We start from the raw sequence: 17,502 nt of genomic DNA, 5'->3' as shown, positions 1-17,502 counted from the left end.
ACTGCCAAGTCAGTGTAAGTAAGTACTATGTAATCTTAAATTCATTTTCAGAAATTAGGTCCAAAATCTATCTTCAACATCAGTTTAAAGAATAAGGAATTTGGCTTCCTATGCAATAGGGAAAGGGGCTTAAACTAAAATTTCTTTAGAAAATCCTTTAGCTGGGTGGTGGTGGCACACATCTTTAATCCCAGTACTCAGGACACAGAGGCAGGCAGAAACCCTGTCTCAAAAAACAAAAACACTAACAAGCAAACAAAAAGAACTACCTTTAATAAAAATTTGCTATCAGGTTTGGTTAAACAAATTCCCTCTTTCATTGATGACACTGTTTCAATAAAACGAACATTTTCCCTGTGTAGTTAAGATTCTGAGAAAAGCACAGGAAAATGGGAATGTGTCCAAACTTACGAGGGACTGCAGATGCAAAGCGGTCTTTTTCTTTGTTCATGAGTCTCTGACGGAGTTCATTCTGGCCGCAGTTCTGTGGCCCAATCAAGATAATAGGTCTTTTCCTATTTGCTGGCTGATGGTAAAGTGACATTTCCTCATATGTTAAGATCTCTTCATTATCATAATCTTTGGGAAAGAAAGAGTTAAGAATTTCAGATATAGTTGATGCCATGTCATAGGTACTTTCTTACATAAAATAGCTAAGTTTTGTTGGCGGTGTTGTTTTGTTTTTGAGGTAGAAGCTTGCTAGCCCAGGCTAGCTTCAAACTCGTGGTGATCCTCCTGCCTTTGCCTCCCCCCAAGTGCTAAGATTACAGGTGTTTAAGCCACTCTGACTAATTTAAAAGTAACTACTTTGCAAATGAACACTGTAACAGAGGAGACTGCTAGGGGATAAGCTTACTGTAGGTGTCAGTTTCATAGACTCCATTTAATAAGGTTATTTTTAGGATCAGATAGAATGGAGAACAAGTATGGATAAATGTCTGCACACAATGGCCAGTGTATCTGAGAGTGCTAGAATGCTTTCCTGTACTTAACACAAGTTAAACATAAATTATACTTGTACTATTTATCTTCTGATCCAGAATCATGGCTCAAAATACGAACTATAAGGATTGGGGAACAGGAGAGGGATACAGATGAAGCCAAAGCTATCAGGTCAGAACAAAGGCAGGCACTTAGCAACCTGCATGAGGAAGAGGCATCAGAAGTTCCACAAGGAAGGGAACCTTTTTAGTCTTGCTAGTATCTAGCATAGAGTCGGAGCTCAGACTATATTTGTTTAAATTCTAACTCAACTGTTTAATTAGCTGTACCAATTTAAGCAGAAACTTTAATATCTGAACTTCCATCTCTTAGTTTGCAACCTCAAGGCATTTACTGTGAGACAAAAGTACATCGTTCATTGCTGTGGAGTGCAGCAGGTACTTTAAGTAGCAATGACAATTGTTGCTTTTCTCAAAGTCATTTTCTTCTGAGCTTCTAACATGTTCAATCATGCTGGTGGCATTCTGATTTCCAGACTTACTCATTTCTACATCTGGGAGCTTCAGATCTGCCAAGTATCCTACAAGTATCTATATTGTAGAATACTGATCAACTTGAGTCTGTTTTGAGAAATAAAGTAAGAGGTGCTGAGATGTGGCTCAGCAGTGGAACACTTGCCTCAATGTATTAGGTCTCAGGTTCAATTCTTTGAACAAAGAGAGATTGGAAATGGAGGCAGAAAGGAAAGAAAATAATGAAAACAAGGTTCATCCCCAGACTTAGATCTGAAATGTACTAGTAAACAAAGATATTAACCAGTTTAGTCAGTAAGATTAAAAACTTATTGAATCTTCTTAGTTACATAATATACTAAGCATAAAGGATGCTTGCTTTAGAAAACAATTATAAAAGCTGATTGAATTTTAGATTCAGCATCGTATAGAGTATCTAATAATCTAGCTGGGTGGTACACACCTTTAATCCCAGCACTGGGGAGGCAAAGGCAGGCAAATCTCTCTGAGCTCAAGGCCAGCCTGTTCTACATAGTGAGTTCCAGGACAGCCAGGGCTACACAGAGCAACCTTGTCTCAAAAAACAAACAAACTTTTCTCTTTAGTCTAATTTATGTTTCACATTTTTGATAAATAAGCCTTGCAGATATTTAAAACTGTGCTTCTGACTTATTATCCGGCTTTTCTAATGTGGACTAAAGCAAGGTTAAGAAATTTAAATGCAATGAAGACCAATCAAAAAGGTAATGGGGACAGAAAATAAGGAAAATCACAAGTGGTGGTGATGGCTGATCTAAGTTGTAGGTGCCCAATCAGAGCCATAGCTTTCAGTCAGTGAAGCACACTGCTTTCCCTGGGAACATAAGCCCAGTATTACCAGAGCTCTGGATTTTGAGAGATGTCATGACTTCAAAACTTCTAATCGAAGCAATCTGTCAAGGTAAGATAAACACCCCCGTGTGTTGGCCTTAGCCATAAGTGGTATGCTCTGCAGAATGAGCCTTTGTGACTTAAGATACTGCAGACATACTTTATATTTTACTTCAAACATTTTTTTTGAAAATTATTAGAGGGAAGTAATTTTTCAAACACTTTTAATAGAGGAAAAATAAAACTTACAGGATACAATTTAATATTATATATGTTATAAATACAACTCCTACAACACCTGATATAAGAACTTACCATCATTTTTATTAGCGTTATATAAAACTTTTTTCCTCTTCTTTTTATTCTTCTTTGCACACCACAGTTTTCCTGTTGATTAATCAAAAATAGTTATAAAAATAGTATGTATTTCCTTAAACAATGCTATTTCAAACTGATTTAAGATTTAACACTTAAACTGTTGACAAGAACTATTTTTAATTTGTCATTTTGTATTAGTCACACAATGTAGGCATGTAGACACATGCCTTATTTCATCATTTTTTTTTACATCTAAAGATAATGAGTTTTGCCCCTTCTATTACTCCTTTAATGCATCCACCTTTCTTTCTCAACAATTCTGTGTGTATATTCAACATGGTTCCAGATGCTTTCCCCACTACCAAATGCATGCATCTAACCTGATTTTTCTGGTTCCTTGTCTTCTTCTATGGTTTGCTTCATGGCTTCCCTTTGCTGCTGAAAGCTTTTCCCTTAATAACATGAAGAGAAAGAACAGTAAAACATTTAAGATAAAAGGATAAAAATATTTTTAATCAAAGAGAAAACATTAGTAATTTTTCACACTGCCTTACAAACCCTTTTGCCAACACAAAAATAATTCCAGTTAAGATATATAGCCTAAAAATGCCATACCACCCTGAACATGCCTCATCTTGTCTTTTTAATATTTATTTTATTAATTATGTGTGTGTGGCGTGTATGCATTGTGGATACTGGGAACAAAATTTGGGTCATTTAAAGAGCTGTAAGCAGTCTTAATTGATGAGTCTCTCATGTTCAAGCCTGTAAATGTTAAAATTTTGACTCAGCTTTTCAATCTAACCATACGTATTACTTATTTATCATATATTATGAAAAGATAAATAATAGACTAGTATCAGAAAACTAAATAGTTGAACTTTAAAAAGGTTTCAATGAACATTCCTATATACAAAAGTACCATGCTGGGACATATAATGATTCTGCTCACTGAGAATTATCTCAAATCAAGACATTAACTTTCAAAGTACTATGTAGCCATTCATTATTTTCTGATTCCAAGATGCCAGTCAACATACGTATTCACTGACATTTATTATTCATGTATGTTTTTGTTTTCATGTATGTGTGTGTGATAATGATTTAATTTCTACCTCTTTATCAATGATACAAAGAAAGAGATAACACATTTTTCTCAATGGATTAAGATTTTAGGTTTTCAGTGTGACTAACCTTCATTTTCTCAGTTCTTTGCCTTCAAATAAATTAGGGGAGGAGATGCTATGGCCTCTGCCTAGCTAAGTACCCTCAGTCCTTCAAGTGCTTTCAATATTGTCTCTTACCTGGAACAAGTCCAGCTAGAGGCTGATTATCTTCGTCCCCCTCTCTATAGGCCTGCCACCAATTCGGATCTTCCTGGCTGATCACATGAAGTATATCTCCTTTTTGAAAAGACAGACCTAACTCTCGACATGGAACATAAGGGTCATCCGAGGGGTCATAGTCAAAATGAGCTTTTACATGGATCTGAAATGAACAGGGTAAAAATGAGAGCAAGAATAAATTAAATGGTAAAAGAAATATCTAGCACAAATGTGCCTACACATTACAGCAGTTCAGAGAAATGAATTAAAAGGGCATTTAGCTAAGTTACAACACTTTAGTGTACGATTTGCTTAAGCTCATCTGTTGACATCTTTGTATTACAAAGAAGTAGCAGAGTGTTCAAACTGGGTTACTGTTAACAGCTAAGAAAGGTACATCAAGGGCAAGGTAAACAGAACAGAAACAGTCTTCCTCAGTAAGGTAAACAGCTTCAAACTACCACCATTGGAAAAGGCAGATTAATCTCACCAGGTCCCATGTTAAATTTCCCTGGGGCTGTCACAGCCAGTGAACTTCATGATTGGTGCAACTATACCTCTGCTGCTCAGTGTTTCTTTTGAAGTGCATGTAACTAGCATGTTCCACACTGCTAAATTATCTAAATCATGATAGGAAAAATATCCTTGCCATATTTGATCCAAGTTTATGCAATTCATTTATAGAAAATAAAATGTAAAGGAACCAGAGTTTCTAGAAATGAGGACAATGTTTATGCTGGGTGTGGGGTGGCCTACAAGATGAATAGTGGCTAAAGGGCATATAAGGTGGGGACTTTAGATGCTGATGACATTCTGGTTCTTTAATTGGGTGTTTGCAAATATGGTTAAAATGCTCTGTCCAATTTTCAAGTGGAGTTCTGTTTAAGAGAATTTCCTAGGGAACTTTCTATTCTTGATATGAAAATAGACATTTGATGTAATTCATATGCTACACAGTTTATAGTTTTAGTATATTCAGAGACAGGCTAATCTTCGATACTGTTAGACTACTTTTTAACTCTCCTGCACTAAATACTAATGAGGGACTATTCCTGTTCTCTCTCAATTCCCAAATCGAACATCAAATATCTCACTGTACAGTCAGATATACTATACTATATTTTCTAATGAATGCTGGTAGCTATTTTTAAGAGGTTTGTTGTTGTTTTTTAATTTTTGGCTCTAACAAATACCTGCATGAATACATAAATATATGTTTCCAATTCTCTTGGATATATGCTGAGTTGTACAATAATCAAGTCTATTATTTAATAGAGCTGAGTTAAATATTTAACACACAGCAATACACTAAAGTAAGGAGTTCCACACATTTGTAAAAGTACCTTTCTCCTCTATGTTACTGAGCTAAAGTCAATTATAACTGTAGACAAACATCAACGTTAACAATAATAAAGTACATTGGATATCTTTTAAAATGTTCAGAGTTTACTAAATTTCAAATGTTTACATCTTACAATTATTTAAATAAAATCACCCAATTTCTCTGTTTTTACTTGAACACACTATACAGTGAAGTTTCTGATACAGCAAAGTAGAAGGAACAAAAAGTAATAAGTATTTAAACATTACTTACTACAGTTTCTTTGGCAGGAGGAGGTTTGATTTGTTGACTAGGAATCAGAACAAATGTCAAAGTACCATGCATATCAGACTGTAACAGAAAGGTTGAACTATTTTAGAAATATTTCTGAAAATCATTCCACAATGATCACACTCCCTAAACAGGATGATCCAAGTCCTACAGGAAAATGGTTTCCATTTCCCAGATTCTTTCCTATTCAGTTTTTCTGCCCTACTGTTTACTGTATCGAATTGTATGGCTAGATTTGTAATTGCTGCCCAATATAGCACTAGCCGTTTTCAGACATATCCAGCCTAGGCAGCAATCATCACAATTTTTGGTACTGACAAAGCAGAACAATGCTCAACCTGAGACATCCACCAATAAAACAGACTACAAGTAAGGAGTAATAGCACTTTGCTCTACTAGAGCAATGAGCTGAGATTTGGTGAAAAGAGGGATATGGATATTTTCCAGATTTTATTAATCAGCAGGCAGTAGACATACCACTGTAACACAGATGCTAAATAATTAAGAATATAAACATTATTTGTTGCTGGGAGTAGTGGCTGATGCTTGTAATTACAGCATGGGAAGAGAATCACCAAAAGGTCAGTCTGGGCTACATAGTGAGTTTTACTTCAGCCTAGGTTAAGAATGAGACCTCATCTTCAAAAAGAAAAAAGAACCATACTAATTTGTACTTCTGTACAATATGATCAAAAATCATTCTCAAAATACAATTACAAATGTAGTACTCAGGAGGTATGGGTAGGTGCATCTCTCTGAGTTCAAGGCCAGCCTAGCCTACATAGTGAGTTCCAGGACAGCCAGGACTTTTATATAAAACCAAGAAAAGAAAGAAAGAAAGGGTGGGAAGGAGGAAAAAAAAAAAAAGATGGCTCATCAATGAATTTGGGTTTGATTCCTAGCACCCATAGCATGGTTTACAACCATATATAACTCCAGCTGTAGGGGATCTATTGCCCTTTTCAGACTTCTTAGATACCAGGAATGTACATGGAATATATACATACATGCAGACAAAACACTTATAACACAAATCTTAAAAAGTTCTTTTTATAAAGATAATTAGATGTGAATACCTCATTAGACTAGTACTGCCCAACAGAATTTGCTCAACAGAAATGTGCTGTGGCTATCTCTCAGGATGACAGCCATTAACTACACAATAAATCTTGTTCAATTGCAGCTAGTGAGAATAAGAAACTGAATTTTAATTCACTTCACACCAGGCATGCACAAAGTGTATAGACATGCATAAAATAAAAACAATCTTTTTTAAAGTTGTTATAATAAAGCCAAAGTAAATAAAAACAAACTCAAAACCAAGAATAAAATAACACAAATTGAAAAATGCTATAAAATTAGGCTAAAGACTATCTTATACTCATCAGTTATTTCTAAAAAAATACTCTACTATATTCCCTTCTAAGTTTAGTAACAACACAGGTTTTTAAATGAATCCATTATTATTCAATGGTCTGAACGTACCAATAAGTCAAAAACCTCATTGACATCTTTCCCCCGGATTTCAATGCCGTTGATCTCCAGAACTTCATCTCCTTCATGTAAGAGCCCACTCTTTTCTGCGGCACCTCCTTTCACTATACGGCTAATGATGACAGAATCCATTTCATTACGAACAGTGGCACCCTAAAAACACCCAACATCTAATTTAAACATAAAAATGTAATTTTTTTGTTAAGCATTTCATTTTTAAATTCTGTTTTTTCATCTAATAAGCCTAGCTTTTAATTTATGTTGAGAATAAATTTACTCACATTGCTACAGTAATAACTAATCATATGTGAAAGCAATGCATCCCTCCCAAACATTTTCTGCTTCAGAAATACTTTATTCATTAAACTTCAGAAAAAACACAGATTTTCGAAGTATATAATAACAGAGAAAAATGTATTCAGTGTTTAAACACATAAAATGGTAATTTTCTGGATCCTATTCTGATAGCTAGAAAACATCTAGGCATAATTAAAAAACACACTGCCTAACTATAAGAAATTTCTTAAATTCAAAATACAATTAAAGGATAAATAGCAATATGGTTAATTATGCAAATGTTAAATACAGCTTCAGCCAGCTCACAGTAAGTTGTATTAAATACTAATATTTATACTCAAATTGGAAGTGAAAAAGTTTATACTCAAAAACTAGAAATATAAGATATAAAATAAAACTTATTTTCAGGGGCTCAGTGGTTAATAGCACTTACTGTTCCTTCAAAGGACCTGGGTTTTGCTTCCAGCACCCACACTGGACAGCTTACAAGCCCCTGTAAATCAGGTTCCAGGGGATCCAACTCCCTTTTTTGGTGGTTTCATTTACCTACCATGTATGTGATACACATACACACACTCAAGTACATATACATAATAAGCAAATATTTTTAAAAAACACCTAATTTTTCTTAAGAATTTACTTTAACATTGTCATAACTTTCCTCTTTATTCTCCTGGAACTAGTTATGTAAACTGCTTATACATTCTTTTTAAAAAATAATTTCTTACTGTATTGTGGGTGCGTGCATGCATGCGTGTGCATGTGTGTGTGCAGTCATGTGTGCTCCAGAAGTCCTCAATCACTCTCATATTTGGAGACAAGGTCACTAAACCTGGAGCTGACTGATTTGGTTAGGATGGGGGGCTGCTAGCCAGGCTCCAGAGAAGTCTGTTTGTCTCTGAGAGAATTGGGATCACAGTCACATGCCATCATTTTGGCTCTTCAGAGATACTGGGGTGCAATTTCATGTGTACCCAGCAAATTATACCAAGCATGCGTACCAAGCACACGTACCAAGCACGTTCCAATTAAGCTATCTACCTAGCTTCCAAAGATTAGATTTTTAGATTGTAAAGGGTAAGTTGAAAGAAAATTAGTTACCTCTTCTTGATCCTCAGTTAGTATTTTATAAGCTATTATTTTCATTAAATTAGAAGTGAGAAAAGGTAATGAATTTAGTTTTTCAACCAAATAAAGGTTTTGAGCAAGAACATACTAGATCTCCAACAAACTGACCCACAAAGAGAAAACTCTCCAGAATGTAACAAGAATCTTAACTTGCAACTTTGCACAGAGGTGGGAAACTTACCAATGGAATGTCACGAGCCTTTTCTATACGAACGATTTTTACAGTTTCTCCTCCATACTGGCCGATACTTTCATACACTCTCTCATCTGTAATAGGCTCTAGCTGCATTTCCTGCTCAGCAACTTTATCATGGGCCAGTAAAAGTGCCTGTTTAAAAACAAACAAACAAAAACCACACAGGACTTAAGAAAGAACACAACTGTAGTAAGACTCATGCACACAGTATTATGACCAAGTCTTCAAAGGCTTAAAATGCCACAGATAATCATGCAAGGAATTTTTGCTCAGTTTTAAAGCAAGCTATTTAAAAACATGATTTGGATAGTTTTACATATGAAAATAACCCAACAATATAACCCAACAATATAACCCAACAATAATTACTTTGCAGAGAGGGTTACAAACACAAATACTGAAAACATATACAGTGTTCTGTGCTTTGTCTACCTGAATATGTGGAGCATTTAACAAAGCGGTTAATTCTTGTCCTTCCTTCTGATGGACTGGCTTTAAGACAGTTTGTACCTAAGAAATTAAAAAAAACAAAACATTTATAATTGGTTCTCATAGGAATTAATAGCAGCATCTATGTAATGCAATACTTTTATTTTTAAGTGAGAATCAAAGAAAAAGCACTTATAGTGAAGAAAAACACTAAAGAGATATATGAATATAAAACCCTTTCTCCACAGAACTTTCAATCTTGTCATGGCTAAAAATTACATTTTTTTGAAAGCATACTTCAAATATGGTATTTACATCTACAAATGAACCATTTTAATTTCAAAAGTTTCCAACACAGCATAAAATACACTAATGACTGCATGTCAGATGATCTGCTCTACGGTTAGTCATCATGCTGCTTTAGAGACTTCAAATCCTATGTTTTAAGAACTACATTAAAAATCTGAGATGTCAATTTAAGGTTATAGACTTTCAAGATAAAATGTAGTGATGTTGGGCAATGTGTTCTTAAGATAACCCCAGTTACAATGTTCAGGCCTCTGTGTCTTTCCTTATATGCAAGCTGATCCCCATCATGTAGGGGCCTTCAAAGACTAACATGACCTCACTGTGTGTCTGCATTTGCGTTCTTTCTTTCCTAACACTGCCAGACAGCTTAACTTATAGGTATTGTCTACTTTCCTGTCCTTTTCAAAGAAGCAGGTTCTAATGTAATGATTATCTATTCTTCCTGTTAAGGAATTTAACTACTCTTCCCTATTCCCTTGGTTTCTAGTTACTTGAACTAAAACTTAAGTCCACTTATTTGCAATTTTCAATCTTCTACCAAAGAATATTGAGGCAGGCATGTTTCTCTACAGACTACTTTCTCCCAAAGGTTTACTGTGTGCTCTTACTGCTCATGCCTGAGCCTTTGTACTTCCAAACCCCATTGCCACTCAAAAATGGTACACAGCAACAATGTGGATTACAAAACCAAAATTATCACTATTAATGAAAGGATAGGAGTAACCAATGATTAACAGGAATTATATATCCTTTATGGCTACTTTATTAGCAATTCTCTGATTAAACCTATGAGATGACAAGATGAGGACCGATTTTACCACAACAAGCAAACCAAAGCAACGAGAAGAGCTAGAGAGGTGGCTTAACAGTTAAGAGTGCTTGCTTTCTTCTAAAGGATTGGAGTTTGATTCTCAGCACCCATAGCAGGCCGCTCACAACCACCTGTAATTCCAGATGAAGGGGATCTGATGCCTTCCTCTGGTCCCTGCAAGTGCTCACATCTACATGTACACACATCTACATGTACACACACACACATACACCAAAATACTAAAAAACTGACAGTGCTGGATATGGTAATGCATGCCTTTAATGTTCCCACTCTGCAGGTAGGAGGATCCCAGTGGGTTCCAGGTAGGCGAGGGCTAACCAGTGAAACACTGCCTATCAAAGCACTGAAACTATTCTGTCCCCCAGTTTGGGTACCTGAAAACTATAAGACAGTGAAACTTCATGTAAACTACACAAGTTAATTTAAAATTTATAATCCCTGACTAAAATACCTTTCTACCACTGGAGAAAGCAAATCTGAGAGGGAAACACAGTTTTGAATCTAAAATTATATCAAGAATTTATAAAAGCTACAAATCAACTCAATAATAATGTTCCATGTACAACTTTTTTGTTTCTACTTTTAAGTCAGTTCCTAAACATCTCTGAAATCTTTCTTTAAAAACAAACAAAACCCCAGCACTCAGGAGACAAAGGCAAGCAGATCTCTGTGAGTTTGAGGCCAGTCTGCTCTACAAAGTGAGTTCCAGCACAGTTGGGGCTACACAGAGAAACCTTTTCTTGAAAAAATAGAAACAAAACTAGAACTCTGATAAATACCACTTTCTCTGCCAGTAAGCCCAGATGTTATCTATTCTAATGTCAGCATACATCATTAGCTGCATTTACAGGGCTGAAGGAATTGAAGGACTGTTCTTATACGTTACTGGCCCCTTCCCATCAGCCTATAATCAGATGTATTAAAAACTCAAGACTGCAAATCTTTTACAATGAAAACAGACCTGACCAAGTATTAAAGACAGAAATAGCCAATAACTACACAAAAATCGTCAGTAATCATGATGGAAACGCAAATTAAAACAAGCACCCCCACATCACATACCTGAGGATTAGTCACCGGAAAGCTGGCAAGATGGTTCAGTGGGTAAAGGCGCTAACAACTAACCTGACAACCCAAGTTCAATTCTCAGAATCCACATGGTGGAAGGAGGGAACTGATTACTGAAAGTTTTGCTCTGATTTCCACACTCACACCACAGCACATACATGTACACACTCACACTCCACAAAAAATAAATGTGAAAATAAATTTAAAATGAATCAGTAATAGCAAACAACCAATCTCTCAGCAGGTTTAAGTGACTAAACACAATGTGAGACACACACAATACACTACTCAGAAAACATTAGATACTACTGACTGGGGCTGGGACTTAAATGAGTGTTAACATGCCTATCATGTAAAGTGTTGGATTCAATTTGATATATGTACAAAAGAGATGAACCTCAAGATTACAATGGAGGGCTGGAGAGATGGCTCAGAGGTTAAGAGCACTAACTGCTCTCCCTGAGGTCCTGAGTTCAGTTTCCAGTACCCACATGGTGGCTCACAACCATCCCTGATGAGGTCTGGTGCCCTCTTCAGGCTCAGGCATACATGCAGGTAGAACACTGTATGCATTAAAAAAAAAAAAAAAAAAAAAAAAAAAAAAAAAAAATTACACTGAGCAGAGGAAATCAGAAATCAGATGCAGCCATGGTGTGTGGGGTATGTGTGTATGAGTTATAACTTTGCCAACCACCATGGCAATGGAGCCAGATGTCTCACATTCCTTCTGCCATAATGAGCTATCCCAATGAGGGTAAGCTATGTCCTCCCAAACCCTGTCAGTCCAAACAAATCCTTCCCATTTAAGTTGCTTCTTGTCAGATACTTAGTGACAATGACAAGAAAAACAACTAAAGCAGACACAAAAGAGTATTGTGTGTAGTGAGATATTCACTCTGTCTGCACCTGTTGCACTGACCACGCCCTCTGGGGGTGGGGACAGGTGCAGATGTGACCTGGGGAACTAGGGCTGAGGTAGGGACCCTGGAGTGCTCTCTCACTTGCTGGACAGAGACAGAGAGCATCGGAGGCATCCTTGGGACAGGAACTACTGGTGTTCATCTGTCTCTGTTGTAAGTTATTTCTCCCTGAATAAACATCTATTCAGCCTATCTGTTTTTCCTGATCCTTATTATTACACGTTAACTGTGTTTTAGTTGAAATGCTCATAAATGACAAATTAGTAAAGCAGGAAGCAGATTAGCATATGACAAAAGGGTAGAAGAGGTGGAGAGAGCTTTGTATATGGTGGACATTTAGTAACTTGGTGGTAGGTGGTAGATTTCATGGGTGTATATACAGACATTTACACTGAAGCTACTGCAAAACACTGATTTTTACTAAATACAGACTATCTCAATAAAGCTGGACATATTATACCAAAGAAATCTCTATGTATACAGTTACTCCTCAGTATCACACAGAATTACTTATAGGAACTCTTTTTCTATACCCAAATCCAACTTCACTCGAGTCTCTTCTACAAAAAGGCAGAGTATCTGAAGGTAACTAATATACCTTTCCATCCATATACTTTAAATCACCCCCCTCCCCAGTAATACCTAATATAATGTAATAGCTGTATAGCATCGTGAATAACAAGGGGAAAAAAGTCTGTGTTCAGAAAAGATTTAAATTCTTTTAACAAACTAGGATGACTCTGAGGATGGACAGCCCAATGACACAGAGGGGCAATTATCCATCCTTTTTGTTTGTTTTTGTACAGTGCTTGGGCATCACACATGCTAGGCAAGCACTCTAGCACTGAGCTCCATCTTCAGCCCACTTCTACCAAAATGAAACCATACTGTTGAAACCATACTGTTCAAACTGCTTTTGTATGAGTATTGTATAACTATTTGATTTAATTCTCAATTATAAGACAGAAAATGACCACTGTATCTTTCTCTGTCACTAACAGGGTCGAGTCTAAGATCCTTAGCATTAAGTACCATCTGATTCTTAACCTCTTTTCCAGTTCTGGCATTACTCATGCATTTAGGGTCCACTACAAATCCAGTGCTTCATAAATGCCATATTGCCTCTACAATCCCTGTGATCATGCTACCACAACATAAATTACACACACACACACACACACACACACACACACACACACACACACACACCAGTATTTCAAAATTAAAAAAAAATCAAATTCTATTTCCTGATACGTTGGCTTACATTTTGCTCATAGATAAGCAAAAATGTATTTCACAATGCTTCAAATAAGTATACTTCAAAAAAGTATAACTACAAAATGTGCTTTTTATTGTCTAAGAATTAGATTATTAAAGATTTAGTATGGATGTTAGTATTTTGAATTTTTAAAGTCTTTATTATTTATCACCTAATAGTAAATATTTAGCTGAGTTTTTTTCCACTTTCTTTTTGGAAATATTAAGGAAGGAATCCAGGGCCCTCTACCACTAAGTGCCACCTCCAGCCCTTCATTGTTATATACGTAAGTATTTAACCATTAATGTATTTATTCCCTCTGTGTATGCATATGTGGGTGCATACATGCCATGGCACGCATATGATCAGAAAACACATTTTAGAAGTCGAGTCTTTCTTTCCCGTGTTTGCTCCAGAGCTTGAACTTAGGACATTTCTCTTGGTGGAAAGTGTCTTTACCTGCTGAGCCATTTCACCAGTCCTTTAATTTATATTTTCAGCCTTAAAAACAAAGCATCCCCCCTCCCCACAGAAAAGGATTTCTCTGTGTATCCCTGGCTTTCCTGGCACTCACTCTGTAGGCCAATCTGTCCTTGAAGTTGGAGATCTACCTGCCTCTGTCTCCTAAGTATACTGGGATTAAAGGGTGCAACATCATGCCAGCCCCAAAGAACACTTCTCAATGCTTCACTAAATTTGTTAAGATTTTTCAACATTACATTTCCATTTAAAAATGATACTAGGGAATGGAAGATGGCTCAGATGTCAATAGCACTTGTTGCTTTTGGAGAGGACTTTAGTTTGGTTCCTAGCACCCATGTCAGACAGCTCATAGCCACCTACAATGCTAGCTCTAGGGTATTGACTCTCTCTTCTGACCTCTGAATATCTGCAAACATGCATATGTGCACACACAAATATACATAAATAAAAATTTAAAAATCTTTAAAAATGACACAACTACAAAGCAGGATGTAATTTCATATATATAAGAGTACTTTTGATTTTTGCGACAGTTCCACTATGTATGGTAAAGTCCAGACTGGTCTCAATTAGCTATGTAGCTCAATCTTGGCTTTGAAGTCCCTTTTGATCCTCCTGTTTTTACCTCCTGAGTACTGGGACTACAGGTATGTATCACTGCTCTCAGAAAATTTCTTCTTTTATTTATTTTACTTTATTATTTTTTGTGGTGCTGTGGATTTTATATAGGGCTTTGCATGTGCTACACAAATAGTGTACCAATGAGTGACATCCTCAGTCAAATTTCTTCTAAATGCTACACATTAAAACTGGTGAATTCTGCCTGGTGATAGTGGCATGTGTCTTAATCCCAGCACTCAGAAGGCAGAGGTAGGTGGATCTCTGCGTTGTAGGCCAGCCAGATCAAAGTCATGCTATTTCAATCTTTTGTTTGTCCAGATAGGGTTTCTCTGTGTAGCCCTGGCTGTTCTGGAACTCCCTCTGTAAATGAGGCAGATCTTGAACTCACAGAGATCCAACTGTCTCTGCCTTCTGAGTGCTAGGATTAAAGGCATGTGCCACCATGCCTAGCTCAATCTGTTCTTTAAAATAGTAATTTTCAGGAAAACTGTTTAAGTTACCTTAAGTAAATAAAAAAATTAAAGAAATGGAATAGAAGTGGTATTTTTAAATTAAAAAAAAAAATGAATTTCCTGTGATGCTAGGGATTGAACCTAGGGCCTTACATATGGTAGACAAGTGTTAGAATACCAAGCCACACCTTGTGCTCAACAATTCCCTCAATGAAAAGAATACCACACAACCAATTTCAATAGTAAAAGGTAAGTTCAAGGAATAGGAAGGAGTCAATCAGCTCTTTGAAACTCTGATAGATGGCCCATTCCTTCCTTTCCAGAAACAGTTCCATACATTACTCTGCCCTGGACAACAGCAGACCTCTCTGTTACATTGTATGTTAAGTTTTGCTATCTTTGGCATTTCAACAAGGAAAACACCTTCCTTAGAGACACTATGCTCATATATAATGTATCTCCTAACCTAACCTATAGTCTATAGCTCTTAGAAATTGTACTCACTCCTAGCCCCTTTTCTATATTTTATGTGGACTCAAAGAAATAAATTTTTTGATGTTTTCAGAATAATTTTTGTAAGATTAAAATAACCTGAAATTCTATAATGACAGGATGTATACTAGTCTCAAAGCAGAGCTTATTTGTAATACTTTAAAACTTTCAATTTGAAAGATGCTTAGAGACATATTAAACACTGAACATCAACTAGCATCTAAACCTAGAATTTAAAAGAAGCATGTTAACTAAAGAAACTTTTATAGAACAGCAGTACTGGATAATATGGGCTGGAGAGATGGTCAGCGGTTAAGGAACTGGCCTCTCTTCCAGGGGACCTGGGTTCAGTTGCCAGCACCCACATGGCATCTAACAACTGCCTGTAATTCTAGTCCCAGGGGATCAGACTTCCTCTTCTGGCCTCTATGGGAACAGACATACATGCAGATGAAACACATCTACACATAAAATAATAAAAATTAATAATCTGACTATTTGTACTATTTTCATTAGAAAACCCCCAAATTATCAACAATGTATCTTATATATTTATAATCCCTAATTAGGGATTATCATTTTATGTATTTATAATATATAATGGTTAAAACCATACTGAATGCATTAAAACTGAAACATTTGTTACTATCCATACTTTATACAAAATTAACTCTGCGTGATCAGTATTAACTAGGTTATACTTTCAGAACATAATGCATGCATGTTTTTTTTCTCATTGCCTATTGTAATACATTAGCAGGTGCCAACCATCCACTTTATTGTGACTAATAACTACCCTATACAAGATGTTTAAACACGTACCTCTTGTACAAGGTCTTGTACATTGGAGATAAGAGGAAACGGAGGACTGGCCTTGTTCATGTGCACTGTGACAGCATTGTGTATCTTGAAGGCATTCTGAAAATCTTTGTTTTGTACAAGTTGTAAAAGCAGTGAAATATCCTCCTGGCTCTGAGAATCAACCAAAGTGTGTTGGATATGTTTAAGTGAAGAAAACAAGTCTTCAACTTCTAGTAGGAAAAGGAAAGTTGTCCCCAAATTAATTGTTTTAGTTTAAATTCAACATGTTTTAAGATAAAATTTCTTGAACCAATAAAACTTTGTAAAAATAATTTGCATAGTTTTAAGTGTCTATTACTATTATTTTACTAACACTACATAAAACTTAAAACTATGAAACACAATAACATGCATTTTAAGAAAGCATTTTAATTAGAAAAATACATGAGGGAATGCAGAATTAAAGTTAAAAATATCAATAAATCCACTATCTAGGAATATTTTCCCTCTTAGCATCCTTTTTCATTTAAGAGTACATTGTAATTGCTCTCCCACAACATTAGTTTTAAAAGAACATTACAAGTAATGGGTCTGTCATATCTTACATGGCTAAAGCACAGCTTATAATAATCATTATATTAATGTTCAACATCTAGGATGCTTCCATTTTAACTATCATAAGCAATAACAAATATTCCAGTACAAAAACCATCGGTGCATATAAATCTTTCTGAGATTCCATTAGATGATTTCTAGAAACAGGTGCTGGAAAGATGGCCTAGTGGTTAAGAGCACTCACTGGCACCCAAGCACCCACACTGCAGCTCACAACTGTTTGTAATTAAAGTTCCAGGGGACTGACACACAGTTCTGACCTCTGCAGACAGCTGGTTTGTGTATGTGGTGCACATACATACACAGTGGAAAATACACATACATAGAAAATAAATAAATAAATACACACATACATTTTAATTCCTAGATATAAAACTTGTACTTAAGATTTTGACATTTTAAAACCCCAGCACTTGAGAGGCATAGCCTATTGGATTTAAATGAGTTTGAGGCCAGCCTGGTCTATAAAGTAAGTTCCAGGACAGTTAGGACTGTTACACAGTGAAACCCTGTCTTGGGGAAAAACAA

General features: G+C 36.0%; 1 protein-coding gene across 2 annotated transcripts in view; it reads right to left on the bottom strand.

Moving 5' to 3' along the window:
* Pals1 (protein associated with LIN7 1, MAGUK p55 family member) overlaps positions 1–17,502 on the bottom strand; it is a 70,950-nt gene that overhangs the window by 6,782 nt on the left and 46,666 nt on the right. For both annotated transcript variants that reach the window (XM_051196187.1, XM_051196188.1), the window contains exons 4-12: positions 16,381–16,589; positions 9,127–9,204; positions 8,680–8,826; positions 7,065–7,226; positions 5,562–5,639; positions 3,947–4,130; positions 3,023–3,094; positions 2,640–2,711; positions 412–579 (exon numbers count right to left, since the gene is read on the bottom strand). In XM_051196187.1, the coding sequence (XP_051052144.1) occupies positions 412–579; positions 2,640–2,711; positions 3,023–3,094; positions 3,947–4,130; positions 5,562–5,639; positions 7,065–7,226; positions 8,680–8,826; positions 9,127–9,204; positions 16,381–16,589 (1,170 nt within the window). The remainder of the gene's footprint in view (positions 1–411; positions 580–2,639; positions 2,712–3,022; positions 3,095–3,946; positions 4,131–5,561; positions 5,640–7,064; positions 7,227–8,679; positions 8,827–9,126; positions 9,205–16,380; positions 16,590–17,502) is intronic.

Source organism: Phodopus roborovskii, unplaced genomic scaffold (genome assembly GCF_943737965.1).
Source record: "Phodopus roborovskii unplaced genomic scaffold, PHOROB, whole genome shotgun sequence".
NCBI classification, from domain to species: Eukaryota; Metazoa; Chordata; class Mammalia; order Rodentia; family Cricetidae; genus Phodopus; species Phodopus roborovskii.
This window is presented reverse-complemented; position numbering and strand designations above follow the sequence as displayed.